Raw genomic sequence first — 15,837 nt, forward strand, 5'->3', positions numbered from 1 at the left:
AGACAGGCATTGAATCAAGAGGAATGACCAAAAGGGAAAATGAGGTGGCTTCACAAACTGGTGCTTTAAAAAAAATGCTCCAATTTGAGTTTATAGTATTATAATTAAATTCTTCCATCATTAAGTATTCTCTGGGGAACTGGGTCTGCCTCTTTCTTTACCCACACATCTCTTAGGCTGTATGTTTGTGAGAACTTTTCCCTTTAAAGGATGCTGCTCTTTACTTTTATCGTGATTTCGCCTACATAAAAATATTATGGCAGGACACAGTGATGGGCAAACTACGGCCTGCGGGGCCAGATGTGGCCCCCTGAAATATTCTATCCTGCCTGCAGCATGACATTATTCCTAATCTGATAAATACAATGAGTGTAGGATACAATACAATGAAACTTCGAAAGAGTTGCCTTAGAAACAGACTGACAGATGAGCATTTCCTTTCCTTTGGACCCCTCTTTAACAAGTTTTCCCATCACTGACTTAGGCAGTTCATCTTCTTGCAGCCATGAGTTCCAGATTTCCTAGGATGGAAGTTTGTAGTAATTTCTAAGAACAATTCCTAATTGGAAAAGTAATTTTTTTTAGTTCTTCAAGTAGGAAAGGGAATTTTAAGGATCAAAATTACATTATGAATAATATGGAAATAGGATTTGAGTGATAATATAAGTATAACCCAGGGAAATTGCTTGTCAACTCCTGGAGGGGGCAGGGAGACAATAAAAAAATAATATGACCATGGAAAAAAATTAAAATAAAAAATAGAAACATTAAAAAAATTATCTGTATTGTGCATGAGTGTGCTTTGTATGGAGTCTGTTTGCATGAAATTTAAATAGGCACATATATATTTTCAAAAGTTGCACTTCATAGGTCGCAGAAATACTTAACACAGTCTCAGTGGAAGTTTCTATGATAAAAGATTATGCCTCCCAGTCCACAGTTATTTTACTTCAGAACTTTTTAGAGGAAGAATCATAGGTTGGGAAAAGGAGAGATGGCCTGTTTTTTTACACCTTCAGCCTCATTAATATTATTGCCAAGCTGAATCATAATTAATACTTCTTCTGAAATTTAAATTGTCCCATGTCATAAACTTATTGAGGGGGAAAATGTAATTTTTTTTCTTTTCTTTCTTTTTTTAAAAAATATAGTGGAAGTCTTTGTTCCTCCTTGTGTGTCTACTCCAGAGTTTATCCATGCTGCTATGAGACCAGATGTTATCACGGAGACTGTAGTTGAAGTGTCAACTGAGGAGTCAGAACCTATGGATACCTCTCCTGTTCCAACCTCACCAGATATCCATGAGCCAATGAAAAAGAAGAAAGGTAAAGTGGACTTTTGTTGTAGGTTCTTGACAAAAGCAGATGAATACTTTTTAATAATTTATTTTTTTCCTCAGGAAAAATAATTTGAAACTATAAAAACTGAATACACTAGAGTCTTTAACAATAAGTATTATTGGGGGCAGCTGGGTGGCTCAGTGGATTGAGAGTCAGGCCTAGAGATGGGAGGTCCTGCATTCAAATTTGGCCTCAGACACTTCCTGGCTGTGTGACCTTGAACAAATCATTTAACCCTCACTGCCCAGAACTTATTGCTCTTCTGCCTTGGAACCAATACACACAGTATTGATTTTAAGATGGAAGGTAAAGGCTTTAAAAACAAACAAACATCAAATTAACAAATAAATAAGAATTAGGAGGTTTTCCATGTTTTCAAAGATGCCAGATAAATAGTAAAAAGGAACCCCCGTCCATATTTTATAGTCTTTCTCTTGTGTATGCCAATTTTCAATATTGAATTTTTGTAGTATTAGGCTATTTGAGAGCATTTTATTCCTTACATATTCATAGAAGCTATCTTTCATCACAGTGGAAATAAGTTACATTAAAAGTAGAAAATTTTGTTATTATTTAAGGTTATATACTTCAAACTCTAATATCTTAATGCTTTATTCCAATAGTTGGCAAGATTGAGAAGTTGTTTTTTTTTTTGTTTGTTTTATTCTAATAACTAGGAAAGAGTTGAAAGTTGTTAAATGCAAAATAAATCTAATGGGCTTAAAAATGTACTACTGGGAGCCAGATCTATATGTACATTTCAGAGTCCCTATGGATAAAGATCCATTTGGATCCTATATGAAACTGGATCAGTCCATCATAAACCATAGAAGATTGAGGACAGAGGGGTTGGGTGTGTGTGTTTGTGGGTGGTACATGGGGTTATGTGTGCCTGTGTGGTGTCATCCCTTCTACAAAAGTTGTTGGATAGGCTTTGATTTTGGTAGCTTGTAGAAAGGGAGATGGTATCTTAAGGCAGTGTAGTATAGTACCTAGAATGCTAGACATAGAAACAGGAAGACCAGTTTCTGAGCTTCAGGTAATTCTTAAGATGATGTTATAATTGGATTGTGTTCTATGTCAGTGAAGAGTTCCTATATTAACCAAAATCTGTAATATATTGACAAATGTGCACTTTAATCACATTCATTGCAGAGTATGATAAAATTCAGTACCTTTCAAAGAATGAATAAAATACACATTTCTCTTCTCATCAAAAATAGGGATTAAAGGGATCGAATGTTTTTTACCCTATTTACATTCTGATGTGGTCACTTTACCATTTTTTTGTTCATTTGTTTTCTTTGTTATAAGAAAGGGTTCAGATTTGGGAATAGATTGTTCAGAAATTACTATGATATATATAGACAATGTATCAATTCCTTTTTAAAAAGTTAATAAATGTAAAAAGAATTAAAAATATATTCACTTAGGCAGTGTCTGATTTATAAGCACTTAAAGTTCAGTCAGTATAGATTATATAGGACATTGCCTGTCCTTTCCTACCTTTCCCCATTAATGGAACTTTTGCTGCCATTGGGAAAATGCTTGGAGTTTTTAGAGAATCGAGGGTAGAGGAGTAGAAAAGATTAGTGAAAGGCAAGGAGATAAAAATTGAGCAAGAAAAATCCTTTTTTTCCCTCTTTTTTTTTTTAATTTTAATTTTTTTAAAACCCTTACCTTCTGTTTTGGAATCAATACTATGTATTGATTCCAAGACAGAAGAGTGGTAAGGGCTAGGCAGTGCGGGTTAAATGACTTGTCTAGGATCATACAGCTAGGAAGTGTCTAAGGCCAGATTTGAACCTAGGATCTTCCATCTCTAGGCCTGGCTCTTAATCCACTGGACCACTCAGCTGCCACCTTTTTCCCACCCCCTCTTCTAAGGAAACTTTTTCAACCAGAGATTTGGAATTCTTTTATTAAAAAAGTTAATGGGGGCAGCTGGGTAGCTCAGTGGATTGAGAGTCAGGCCTAGAGATGGGAGGTCCTAGGTTCAAATCTGGCCTCAGACACTTCCCAGCTGTGTGACCCTGGGCAAGTCACTTGATCCCCCACTGCCCACCCTTACCACTCTTCCACCTAGGAGCCAATACACAAAAGTTAAGGGTTTAAAAAAAAAAAAAGAAAAAAAAGTTAATCTTTTTAATTTCAAGAAAAAAATAATATAAACAAATTGTTTAAATTCACATAAAATCAATGCTTTTTCTAATAATTTGAAGAAACATCTTTATGGTTTGAATATAATAATATAATTGAAAATATACCAGTATGAGTTACTTATTGAATACTTACCAGACCTGTTAAATTACAGTGGTGGAATCTAAAAAAATAATTATAGGGGGCAGCTGGGTAGCTCAGTGGATTGAGAGTCAGGCCTGGAGACGGGAGGTCTTAGGTTCAAATCTGACCTCAGACACTTCCCAGCTGTGTGACCCTGGGCAAGTCACTTGATTCCCATTGCCTACCCTTACCACTCTTTTGCCTTGGAGCCAATACACAGTATTGACTCCAAGACGGAAGGTAAGGGTTTTAGGGGTGAAAAAAAAATTTAATTATAAGGTTACAAAAACATTTAATTCTTGCTATTGAAGAGCAGCCATGGATTAAGGAGGCAAAAATGACAGGTGACTTCCAAATTTGTATGATTCTGAAAAAAAGAGTTCTGCCTCTAGAGTCAGAGGACTTGGGTTCAATTCCCACTTTTGATGTTTACTGCATATGTGACCTTGGGGAAGTAAACCTTTCTGGGCCTGAGGTTCCTAAAACTGAGGTGGTTTGGCCTTTCCTAAATGGTTTCAGGTCCCATCCCTTGCACTAGATTTGTGAGCCTGTCAAATAGTTTTGGTTTTGCTTGGTTTTGCAGTATGTTTGAGTTCTTCTATTTAAGTAGAAGATTTGTTAGATCTAGGAAGTCAAAGTGCACTTCAGACAAAACAATTAACATATATACTGTGACAGTAACTGTGACTTAGGAAGTGATGGGTATTCTCCAGTTTCCCAAGCTCTCAGGTGTTTTCTGGCTTCTTGTTCTGGACTGTGAATACCTAGTAAGAGCTCTCAAGACAAATAGAAACCATGAAGTTTGTTGACTTTGAGACTTCAACATTCTCTGAGCTAGGGATTGGAACAGTGACTGGATGGACATAGAGAACTTTTAAATAAGGAATACCCTTTACCAGTATAGTTCAGACCTTCTCCACATTTAGTTTTCTGGATAACAGAGGAGTAAGTAACTTGGTCAAGGATCATACAGCTAGAATGGGTCAGAAGGAAGACTTGAACCCAAGTCTCTATCCACTAAGCTACACTGTCTACACCTGCTTTATCTGGGCTCAGGAAAATGAATGCATTTAAGAGGTCTTCATTCTAATTCCTTTTAGATTGTATAGTGAAATAACGAAGGTAACAATAATTTCAGTGGGTTTAAGAGTAGGCGAGAATGTCAACAAGAAATGGAAAGAAAGATTTGTCATCCATATAATCTGCCATGCAAATTGGCCAGTAAGTTATCTAATTAATGTTGGCTTTAATTATGATCTGTTAGCACATAGTCTTTGGGGGTCTTTGTCATTTCCTGGATTGAAATATTTTTGAATATAGATATAGATAAAATCTAATTATAATTAACAAAAGCTTTACATTGTTCTTTTGAGATAGGATTTTGTTGTAATGAAAAAAAGTTATTGAAAATCCCATTTTGGGGGGCAGCTAGGTGGCTTAGAAGATTGAGAACCAGACCTAGATATAGGAGGTCCTGACCGTAGACACTTCTTAGCTGTATTACCCTGACCAAGTTTCCCATTGCCCAGCTCTTACTACTCTTCTGCTTTGGGACCAAAACAGAATTGATTCTAAGACGGGAAGTAAGGGTTTAAAAAAAGAGAGAATCCTATTTCTGATTTGCAGAGATGAAAAACATACTGTGAGCAGTCCAATAATATAGTTACTATTCCACTCTAGTAAAAGATGCATATTCTATGGAGTTCATTGTAACATAATTTTACTTAAATTGTCACCGGGATGGGAACACCAGTGAAAAGCATAGAATTTTAAAGAGTTGGAAAAAACCATAGAAACTTCCATGGTCCAGCTCCTTCATTTTGTTGTAGATGAAAGGCACTAAAGCTCAAAAGAAGTTGGGATCTGAAGTCAGGTTTTTATTTTCCAAGTTAAATGCCTTGTGATGATTCAGGTATCTCCTCTGGATAACATAAACTCTATTTATAGAGAAGAGGTTGTATGAAAAGGGCTTTAGTTTAAACCTAAAGCACTTTGTACATTGGCGTTATCATCATCCCCAACAAAAAAAGATGGTGGAACTTTTGCTTGCATATTTCTAGTATTAGGGAACTTATTGTTATTAGAAACAGGATTTTTTTGGCTTGAATAATTCCTTATAACTATTTTAAACCAAACTCCAGGTCTGCAGTTTGCTAAAATAAAAACCTTGTTGTGTTATTAAAAATCCTTGATTAAAGCTGTCTTGGCTATAATAGGATTTAACTGTACCTTTTTAAATTAAAAAGTTTTTCAGGAAATTTTTCTTTTGCTTGATAGTTTTTTCAAGGTCATAGTAAAACATCTGGCAAAGTATTGAGGTTAAGCATTATTACACATTCAAGGAAGCTATAGGCAGGCCTTCTTAGTTGAATGGATTATTAGAACTGAATGAATCAAGTCCATATATAAAACTGTTGATTGCAAAAGGCATCCACCACAATGTGAGAGGTGTCTGGAGGAGAGAGTAGAAAGAGTGCCAAATTTTGTGTCAAGATTTAGGATCTAGTCTTAGCCTTTATAACACCTTTGTAACCCTGGACAAATCACTTAACCTGGGGCTCTCTGCATCTTTATCTGCAAAAGGAAGGAGTTGGACATGTTCTCTAAGAACCCTTTTAGCTTTAAACTTAAGGCTTTATGAAACGAGTCCTAGGAAAATTAAGTTGGCTCAGAAAAATAGGGTTTGCTTATCATATTGAGAAATGAATTGTAGACGTTTAGAATTTTAAAATGTTTAAAATGACAATCTCATTCAATTTGTTTTCATTACATAGATCATCTGAGATGAGTATGTAAAAATAGATTTATACAAAAATGTATAAAAACAGGTCAAATATTTCTTGAATTGTAGCTGTTTTCTTGCCTGTTGCTATTCAAGTGGAAGAAGTTAGTAAAGAGACTTTCTCATTGTAGTAGCAATAATTGCCTAATAAGATATGACTACTGTCAAATAATTGTGGTAATCTAAAATTGCAATTTAAAAAAGAAAATGTTAAAAAACTCAAGTTTTTTCCTGTATAACATGTAGTTTGCATTAATTAGCAAATTCATGTTCCTCTTCGACTTGTAATGTGTTAGAACAAAGTCTAGTAGCTACATTTCTATTGGATAGAGTCTCTTTTCATTCTATAATTTTATTTAAAATTTTATTTTTTATAGTTGGCCGTAAACCAAAGACCCAACAACCAGCCATTTCCAATGGGTCCCCTGAGTTAGGCATCAAGAAAAAACCCAGAGAAGGCAAAGGTAATTTGGGGAGTGCTGGTTTGTGTGTGGGTAGAAATTTATTTGACAGTTTACATTTACATTGCAATTTTAAAAAAGTATACTTCATACATTTTGATGCACATGACAGTAATGAATATATTTTTCTTTGCAATTATGTGTAGATTGTAGCTACTGTTGTTAAAGGAAGTGATATGTTGACTAAAGGCTTATTTTTCTCAGTATTTTTACTTAGCGAGAGAATTTTATTGAGGCTCATTAAAATTTTTCTAGGAGACATTTCAGTTAAAAGGTACCCTGAGATAGTACTGACCTTACTGCATACCTTAGCTTTTGAAATAATTTATTCACATTTTAAATTAAAAAGTTTTTCAGGAAATTTTTCTTTTGCTTGATAGTTTTTTCAAGGTCATAGTAAAACATCTGGCAAAGTATTGAGGTTAAGCATTATTGCAATATTGCTTTTCCCACATGAATGATGTAGAGATTTCCAAAGTGTCTTTTCTTCCTTAAATTGATTTGTAATCTTATTGGTGCAGCAGAACCAATCTATGGCTTCTTGTTTTATGTGACTCTTGTTCTCAGTGTTCCATAAGTGTTTTGTATAGGATTCATACAAAATACACCAGGATTTCCTCCAGTGCTTTTACCATTTCCTAGAGTCCATTTAGCCTCTTTTCTTTTCCTCACTTTATATATGATTAATTGATAGCTTTTACATCATTACATTATTGGTAAAAAACAAAACACAAGTTTGATTTTAAAATTGTCAATGTCATTGTTTTTAGAACATTTAACTTAATTATTGGATTCATATTGTCATTTGGGGGTTTGTGTCTACTTTCTAGTTTACTAAATTAACCCATTAGTTCATTTGACCCCTGAAATAAGTAAGTTACTTTTATTTAAAATATTGTATTTAAAATTTTTTAATTTGAAAATACTTGAATGGAAATTAGGGGAAATACATAATCATTTTGATAAGCTGAGCATTTAGTTAAATGTTATTTACTTCAGTAATGATTGCAGAAAACTCAGTTATTTAGAAACCATTAATCCACTTTGAGGCTCATTTAGGAGTCTTACTTCTATCTGTCTGTAGTCATTTCACTTCCAAAATCACCTCCATGGATAACTGAAGCCAGTTCCTGTTACATGCTCTTATTTGGAAGATTAAATTAGTTCGGATATTGTTAACTTTGAAAGGATAGACATACAAATAGAGTTAGGGAAAATTTTTTTGAGTGAGGAGACTCTTATTTCATCCATGCTTGGAAGTGCTATGCATACTTAGAGCCCTGATCCCACTGCTGATGGGCACCAGAGCTCTTACCTGCTCCATTTTTGACCTGGACCCATTCACCCCTCTTTAAGAGTGCAGCTTGATGGCCTCTTATTCTTAAGGTTTCACCATATTGGTATTGGACTTAGATTGGACATCTACTTGACTTGTGGCGATATAGCTTAGACTTCCTAATCTCAAGGTAACTTCTAGCCTCAGCCTCCCTACTACTAGGAAGAAAATTTAAATGAAAACTTTGTTAGAGAGTTATGTATAGTTTTGTTTGCAGATTGGCAGTTGCAACTTAGTCGTGTGTAATAAAAAGCTTGATGTCAGAGCTTTGTAGTAAGTTAATTTTCAAACCTCAACATTCAATGGTTGACTTAATGAAATTAATTCTTAGATGCCCTCTAGTTGAAGAATAAAGCAATATAGATACTTCTAATTCTCAGTTCTTTTAAAAATTGAAGTTTAACTTCATTATTTATAAGTTCCTGTCTGCCAACTTCAAGTGGATTGGTTCTATCTTACAAATGGACCTCTTTGCATGTAGTCCTTGATGTACAAGGTGACTTCCTTTGAAATGGCCTAAGAGACATAACCAAATGTTTTAATTTATTGGATAATGATAGATCAAGATTGTACTGGGCTTCATAAAGTCATTTGGTGATAATGCCCATCTTCATACTCAAAATAGGTAACCTGTATAAGAATAAAGAGATTTAGGATTTGTAACCTTTTATAATCCCATTAGTGTTACACACTGCTATGACAGAAAGGTGACCAAACTAGCCCATTTCATAATGTGGACTTCCTGGGAACCAGAACAAAAATTCTTTTTGCATGAACCTGTTGTAGCCGAAAGGACTATAAATTGCTGCCAAGTTATAGAAAGGATCCATGGAACACCAGCAAATATTGTTACTTTTTTTACATTTTGATAATATATGAAAACTAATTATTTTTGTGTTATTCTTCTTTTATATCTTTTGCCACTGACAGCCTGAAAATCTGTTTTTTTAGATATTCTTATGCTTTTCTTGCTCTGTACTTTTGCCCATTCCCCTCTCCTCTTGGTGCCTTGCTTATGTTGCCAGCCCAGCCTGCTGTACCCATCCTGTACTATTGAATAACTACGATTTATTAGACAGCTATGTACTCTTTTGTAATATTTGCTGTATTATAATGTTCCACATATTTGTTAATTTCCTTTTCTATATTTCTAACTTTTCTTAATGGAATGGAGGTGTTTCTCATATTTATTTGTATGGCCTGTAGTACTTTAGCCTTGCATACCATAATCACTTAATTTATGTATATGAATGAATGCTTGTTGATCCTGACATTTTTCTGCAATTTAAAAAATAGTAGCAAACCAAGGCAAGATTTGATACTTATTAAAATTAGTTGGACCCTTTTAAGGATCTCCATATTGTTTCTTAATTTTTATAAATCTAATACCCCATCTCATGAAAGGTATGAGAGCTGGAATGACACAGTGAGGTTTAGTGCTATTTCCTGAATGTTTCTAAGTGCCCAAAACTTAGCCTGTGAGCATGTAGAGATCTGTTGGAGAAAACTAGGAGGCCTGCCAGCCCCTTACTAATTGAATGTGCTCCTCTTGGCTTACTTATCCATAAAGTGAGGGAATCCTTGCCATCTTCAAGATCTTCCAATGCCATGAAATGTTACATGTCTTTGTGCTTCTAGAAAGAATTTGCCTTTTATTTTAATTTTTTTGGTAACTGAATTGTTTATATACCATGCCAGCCTTCTGATGTTGTAGAACCTAACTCTCCAAGATGATTTCAAGTGTACTTTGAAGGAGCATTTTGCTAGGCAGCTGCTTGTCCTTAGCCACCTTTGAAGTGGTAGTTAGCTGATAGAGGGAATTGATCAAAATTTTTAAAGTTATGTATGAGAAATTTGCTCTATGTTAAGAGTTAGCTTAGGTCCCTGCTCTTATTTTATCCATGTGTGGACAATAAAAGTTTCTCATACCTGATGACTGAGCTAAAGGTTCTGTAGCTTTTTAACATGCTTGCTTACCTCTACAGAAATGAAGGCTAGCAGAAGTTCCTGTAAGTCTGGAGGAGAATCATTGGGACTTTGGCTTTCATACGACCATGGAATTTAGATATGTCTGAAAATGTAGCCTTTCAGGACAATCTCATTCTATAGATAAGGAAACTTAAGTCCATGACAGTATAAGTGATTTAGCCAAGGTCAAACTGGGATTGGAACCTGGCCATCTGACTACAGATGCTGCAGGACTTATTCTGCTATGTCATTGCTACTTGAGCCCCACGTTTAAGAAAGCCATTATAGATAACACACACATACACACTCACACATGCACATGCACACACACACACCTCCAAAGTACAGCTGATGGACTTGGTTATGTACATATAGTTTTGAATCCTCAAGGCAATGCTGTAGGAAAGAGCACAGTACAGCCAACCTGGAAACAGAGAGGTCCTGGGGTGAAGTCCTTCCTCTGACATACACTTGGCTTTTGAATGATTGAACTTCTTGGGGCCTAGACAACTCGCTTAAGCAAGAAGTTTCATGTGCTGCCAATCTAGCTATGAAGTTATAGATTTGGGCCAAAGACAGAATTTTAAGACTTTAAGATTAAATTGTTCATAGAGAAACCAGTGAAATTGCTGATGTCAGGGAGTAAATAGAACATCTGTAATATAGGCTGTGTTAGAGACAATATAAAAAAATGTGCATGCAACGATGGGGGTCTTAATAGAATTATATAGCATAAAACTGTCATTCTTTTATTGCTTAAATGCACAAATTAAATAATAATGTTGGATACTTTTTGACCCAGTGAGCTATCATTATGATATTCTAAACATAAACACATCCATGCCTAAAATCCTTTTTTATGTTTATTTTTAAAGGTAACACAACATATTTGTGGGAGTTCCTTTTAGATCTCCTTCAGGACAAAAATACCTGTCCTCGATATATTAAATGGACGCAGAGAGAAAAGGGGATATTCAAACTTGTGGATTCCAAAGCTGTATCCAAGCTCTGGGGAAAGCACAAGAACAAACCGGACATGAACTATGAAACTATGGGAAGGGCCTTGAGGTAAAAAACAAAACCATACAAACATAACCTCTGAACTGCTGGACAGAAATGAAAAGAGAAGCAATGCTCTCTTTGTTCATTAGCTATAGAATGAAAAAACATTTTAAAATAAAGAAAATCTCAGTAATTGGTGAGTTTACGTCTTAACATTATCAAACATTAACTCATTTTTGGAAAGCATGATCACTTTTTTCATTCAGATATCTTTTTTTAATATCAGCAGTGATAATATTATTGTACTTGTTTTTTGGGTGAGCCTAAGAATCAAGGGTGTAATACTTCCAGGAATTTTTAAGCAGTGGGAAAACAAAATTGTATATGGTGGGCTTTTGTTGTTATTGGTGGTGTTGGTTTGGGAATCTAGAATTGGAGAGAGGTTATTACTTTTTTTAAAAAGCTTCTTAACAAGTTCAAAGCCCTTTTTTTGGTTTAGGAACACCACTTATTACATGTAACTGGATATGTTGTTTACAAAATTGTTTTCTACTTTAAAATTTTAAACCGCACAACTCAGATAACATTGATATATTTCCTTATTGAAATTACTTCTAAATATTTTCTGGATATTTTGTCCAGAATCTTGAAAATATTTGGAAGTGTCCATTTTGTTTGAAAATCATATTTTCTTTTTCTGAGAGTAACTTGAAGTATAGAAATGTTTCCTCACACTTGCTTATCAGCTGGTCTAGCCATTTTGCCCAAGGTGGGTGGTGGGTGGGGAGGGGGTGTCCTGGTTGGGATAAAGAGTAAGGAGGGGGTGGTCTGAGGGAGAACAAAAATATTGTTTAGCAACTAGTTTGCATATAAATGGGAAATTGCTGTGGTTCCCCATAGCTTGTTAGTGATGGTCTTCCTAGGACCAAAATAGTTCACTAGAACAGTGTCCAGCCCTTTGTACTCTATTTTACTGTTAAGGGGTTGAGTAGATAATTTGTTAAGAGTAGTAGGAATCTAATTATACTGTGCACATATTTGTGAGAATATGCATAATGCATCCAAGTAGTGAGTGTACTCTTACCTTAAACGCTTTCATCTTCTTTTGTGAATTTCAGTCACAGAGCTAAAAGGAGGCAAGTAAACAAGTTCTCTCTAACTCTTAAGACCTTTAGGTTTGTTCTTATTCTTCTCTGTCCTGAGCTTTTTGAGCAAGCAGGGCAATAAGCTCCTTGTTTCTGATCTCTACAGGAATTAATGAATGCTACTGCCAGTATCCACTCCACTCCCAGTCCTTTGAGGCCTAGGCAGGAGGACAGGAACCTACCTACCTACCAACTACTAGATCAAAAGTCAACAAAGTCCACAAGCAAAGAAGGCACTGAATCCTTCTTTCTCTTGTGAAAATGGCAGCATCCCTGGAGGCAGAAATTCATCTTGCTTTTGCATTTGGGAGTTGTACTGTACTGCTTTTCCTCATTGTATAGGAATTGTAATGATTGGATACTGTAGATAATTTTTTTTATAAAAATCTTGCTATTGAATACTTTCAGAAGTATGCAATTGCATATTTTTAAAGTAATTTTGGGGAAGTAAAGTCCAGGTAGCAATACATGAACATCTTATCTGCAACATTTTATTTGTAATTTACATAAATTAAATAATGTACAATCAAATATTTTTTAGTTTTCCCAATTATGGGGAAAAAGTGTGGGGCAGGGAGTCCAAGGAATGAAGAATTTATTTCTCTTCCATATAATACTCCTCCTTGTGCCTTCCCTTCCCCCCCCTTTTATTTTCCTGGGTCTTTTACTTCTATTCAAGATGACAGAGGGGTGGGGAGGGAAATCTTACAGACACATAGAAAGTGCTCAGGCTGAAACAAGTGGAGTTTGAAGGACACCAAAATGAAACAGTTACTGTCTTGGTATAGGAGTACTTCTAAACAGAATGGTTTTAGACTGTAATTAATGCCAGTATATATAATAAATCCTCTATTCCTTAAAAGAGCATGAAAAGTAAACATAGTTGGCTATAATATCTATATAGTATATGTATTAGTACAAAAGTGTTATTTATGTAAGATATATAATGAAATCATCTCATTTGGTGCTTTATTCTTACAGATATTACTACCAAAGGGGGATTCTTGCAAAGGTAGAAGGGCAGAGGCTCGTATATCAGTTCAAAGAGATGCCAAAAAATATTGTTGTCATAGATGATGACAAAAATGATACTTGTAATGAAGACTTATCAGCAACTAATGATGAAAAATCATTGGAACGAGTTTCATTAACTGCCGAAAACCTCCTAAAAGCAGCAGCTTCTGTACGTGGAAAGAACTCATCTCCTTTAAACTGTACTAGGGCTGAGAAAGCCGTAGCCAGAGTTGTGAACATCACATCTTCTGGGCATGAGGCTTCCTCAAGATCTCCTTCCACCACTACTTCTGTTTCAGCATCAGCTGCCCCAAGGTCAGTACTGTTATATCTTTTCTCTGTTATCACTCTGTTGACTTGAGAATATACCAATCTTACAATGGTAAAAAGGATAGGCTTTTTAAAAAATTGTGTTCTGAGGCTCTCAATGCATGGCATGACTGAAAAGTACTTTAAAAAAATGTAGTTTTACTTTTAACACATAAGTTTCTCACCTAACATGAATTGGTTTATATGTTTTAATTTTAGCTTGCTTTGTGTTTCTCGTGTTTGATATTTAGTAGTAAAATGGGTTGAAATTTAGGTGACTGATGAGGTAAATAGTAAGAGAAACAGAAACCAGTGTTATTTTATTTCAGATTGTAGGAATTACCAGGAAGTAAAGTGATGGGATTTGAGGGTACTAGTTTTTTACATTTGAATTTATTTTGGCTAGTTTTATCCCCCTCTTGAGACATGTGATAAGCTTTTCTCTCTCTTTTTTTTTTTTTTGATTCAATAGGACAGTCCGTGTGGCAATGCAAGTGCCTGTTGTCATGACCTCTTTGGGACAGAAAATTTCAACTGTGGCAGTTCAGTCAGTCAATGCAGGCTCATCATTAATAACCAGCACCAGCCCCACAACAGCAACCACTCCAAAGGTTGTAATTCAGACAATCCCTACAGTGATGCCAGCGTCTACCGAAAATGGAGACAAAATCACGATGCAGCCTGCCAAAATCATCACTATCCCAGCCACACAACTTGCACAGTGCCAGTTGCAGACAAAATCAAGTCTGACTGGATCAGGAAGCATCAATATAGTTGGGACCCCGTTGGCCGTGAGAGCACTCACACCTGTGTCCATAGCCCACGGGACCCCCGTAATGAGACTCTCGGTGCCTGCGCAGCAGGCGTCTGGCCACACTCCCCCCCGAGTCATCAGTGCCGTGATCAAAGGGCCAGAGGGGAAGCCTGATGCTGTGGTGGTAAAGCAGGAGCCCGAGGTGAAGACTCTGCAGCTGGTCCAGGAGGAAAAGCCAGCAGATGGAAGCAAAGCAGTGACCCATGTGGTGGTAGTCAGCGCTCCCTCCACCATTGCTCTTCCACTCACGGTGAAACCAGAAGGCACCGTGACCTGTGAGAAGTGAGGCAGCTCCCGGGCTACGGCCAGCACCCAGCTGGCCTGCCTGAGACACGAACTGACACGGAAACACTGATGGGATGTCATCAAGAACATTTGGAAAGACTTGAAAACTTTTTTAATGCATATAAGAAAGCAATCAGAGACTTACTGGAAATAAATTACCTTTATCCCATGTTTAAGTGGGAAATGAACTACACATTGAGATGCTGACAGAAAACTGCCTCTTACAATAAGAAAATGTTAACATATAAATATGAGAAAGGATTGAAAAAGGGACCAAGCTGTTCACTACATTATCAAGTTACACTAAGACTTGGAACACTAAAATAATTCTGTAAGAGGTGATCTTTTAGGTTAGGGGAGGGGGGATAGGAAGGATGGTCTCATTGTTACAAATAGCAAATTTTGATGCATTTTTTATGCATACCAGCAATTATTACTGTGTGAACACAGTACTCACTTAACTGGTGCTATGTGAAGACTCTGCTAATATAGGTTTTTAGAATGTGAACTGAAGAACGGATCCAAAAGCTTCTGAAAGAGGACAACGGAGAAAAGAGACCTAGTGGAATTTTTGTATCATATAGCTTAAGCTGATTTAAAACAAAAGCCTTAGACTGATTTTCAGTTTTTCTTTCTTGAAATAAGCTAATGGCTTGTTTGTGTAAAGCTTTTTTTATTAAAAGAAAAATTTTAAAAATCTTGTACCTAGCACAGTATTGTTATAGAATTTACATGTAACATATTTTGTATGGTAGTTGAAGTCTGTCGCTTTCTTAATTGTGGACATAGTAGCAGCTGGCTTTGGCCTTTGCTGACACATGCCTGTGCCGCTCCCCCAGCCTTGGCATCTGTGCGTACACTTCAGTCTCAGCTCTACTCTTTCACTAGAAAGTTCACGCTCAGCATGAATTTTTGTCAGGTAGTTTTAAACCTGTATTTCTTTTCTTGTTTTTTTTTTTTTTTTTTTTTTTTTTAGTTCAACTTAAAGGAGGGAAAGTACCAGTGTTCAGAATTGAACTATAATAGTTTGTATATTCAACATTTGAAGTATATTATATTTTGTTGTACTCTTGTTTCAAAGTGTATTCACATAGGTTT

At 35.8% G+C, this 15,837-nt stretch overlaps 1 protein-coding gene across 2 annotated transcripts in view; it reads left to right on the plus strand.

The window, feature by feature from the left end:
- The window catches only part of ELF2 (E74 like ETS transcription factor 2), a 93,574-nt gene extending 78,424 nt beyond the window's left edge, over positions 1–15,150 (plus strand). Inside the window, exons 5-9 of one of the 2 annotated variants that reach the window (XM_044680171.1) lie at positions 1,152–1,325; positions 6,783–6,869; positions 11,046–11,238; positions 13,299–13,646; positions 14,113–15,150. In XM_044680171.1, coding sequence (XP_044536106.1) covers positions 1,152–1,325; positions 6,783–6,869; positions 11,046–11,238; positions 13,299–13,646; positions 14,113–14,740 — 1,430 coding nt within the window. In that variant the 3' untranslated portion in view covers positions 14,741–15,150. The remainder of the gene's footprint in view (positions 1–1,151; positions 1,326–6,782; positions 6,870–11,045; positions 11,239–13,298; positions 13,647–14,112) is intronic. The other variant, XM_044680172.1, reaches the window with a different exon arrangement.
- The last annotated feature ends 687 nt before the right edge of the window (positions 15,151–15,837 follow it).

Source organism: Gracilinanus agilis, chromosome 6, assembly GCF_016433145.1.
Source record: "Gracilinanus agilis isolate LMUSP501 chromosome 6, AgileGrace, whole genome shotgun sequence".
Classification (NCBI taxonomy): domain Eukaryota; kingdom Metazoa; phylum Chordata; class Mammalia; order Didelphimorphia; family Didelphidae; genus Gracilinanus; species Gracilinanus agilis.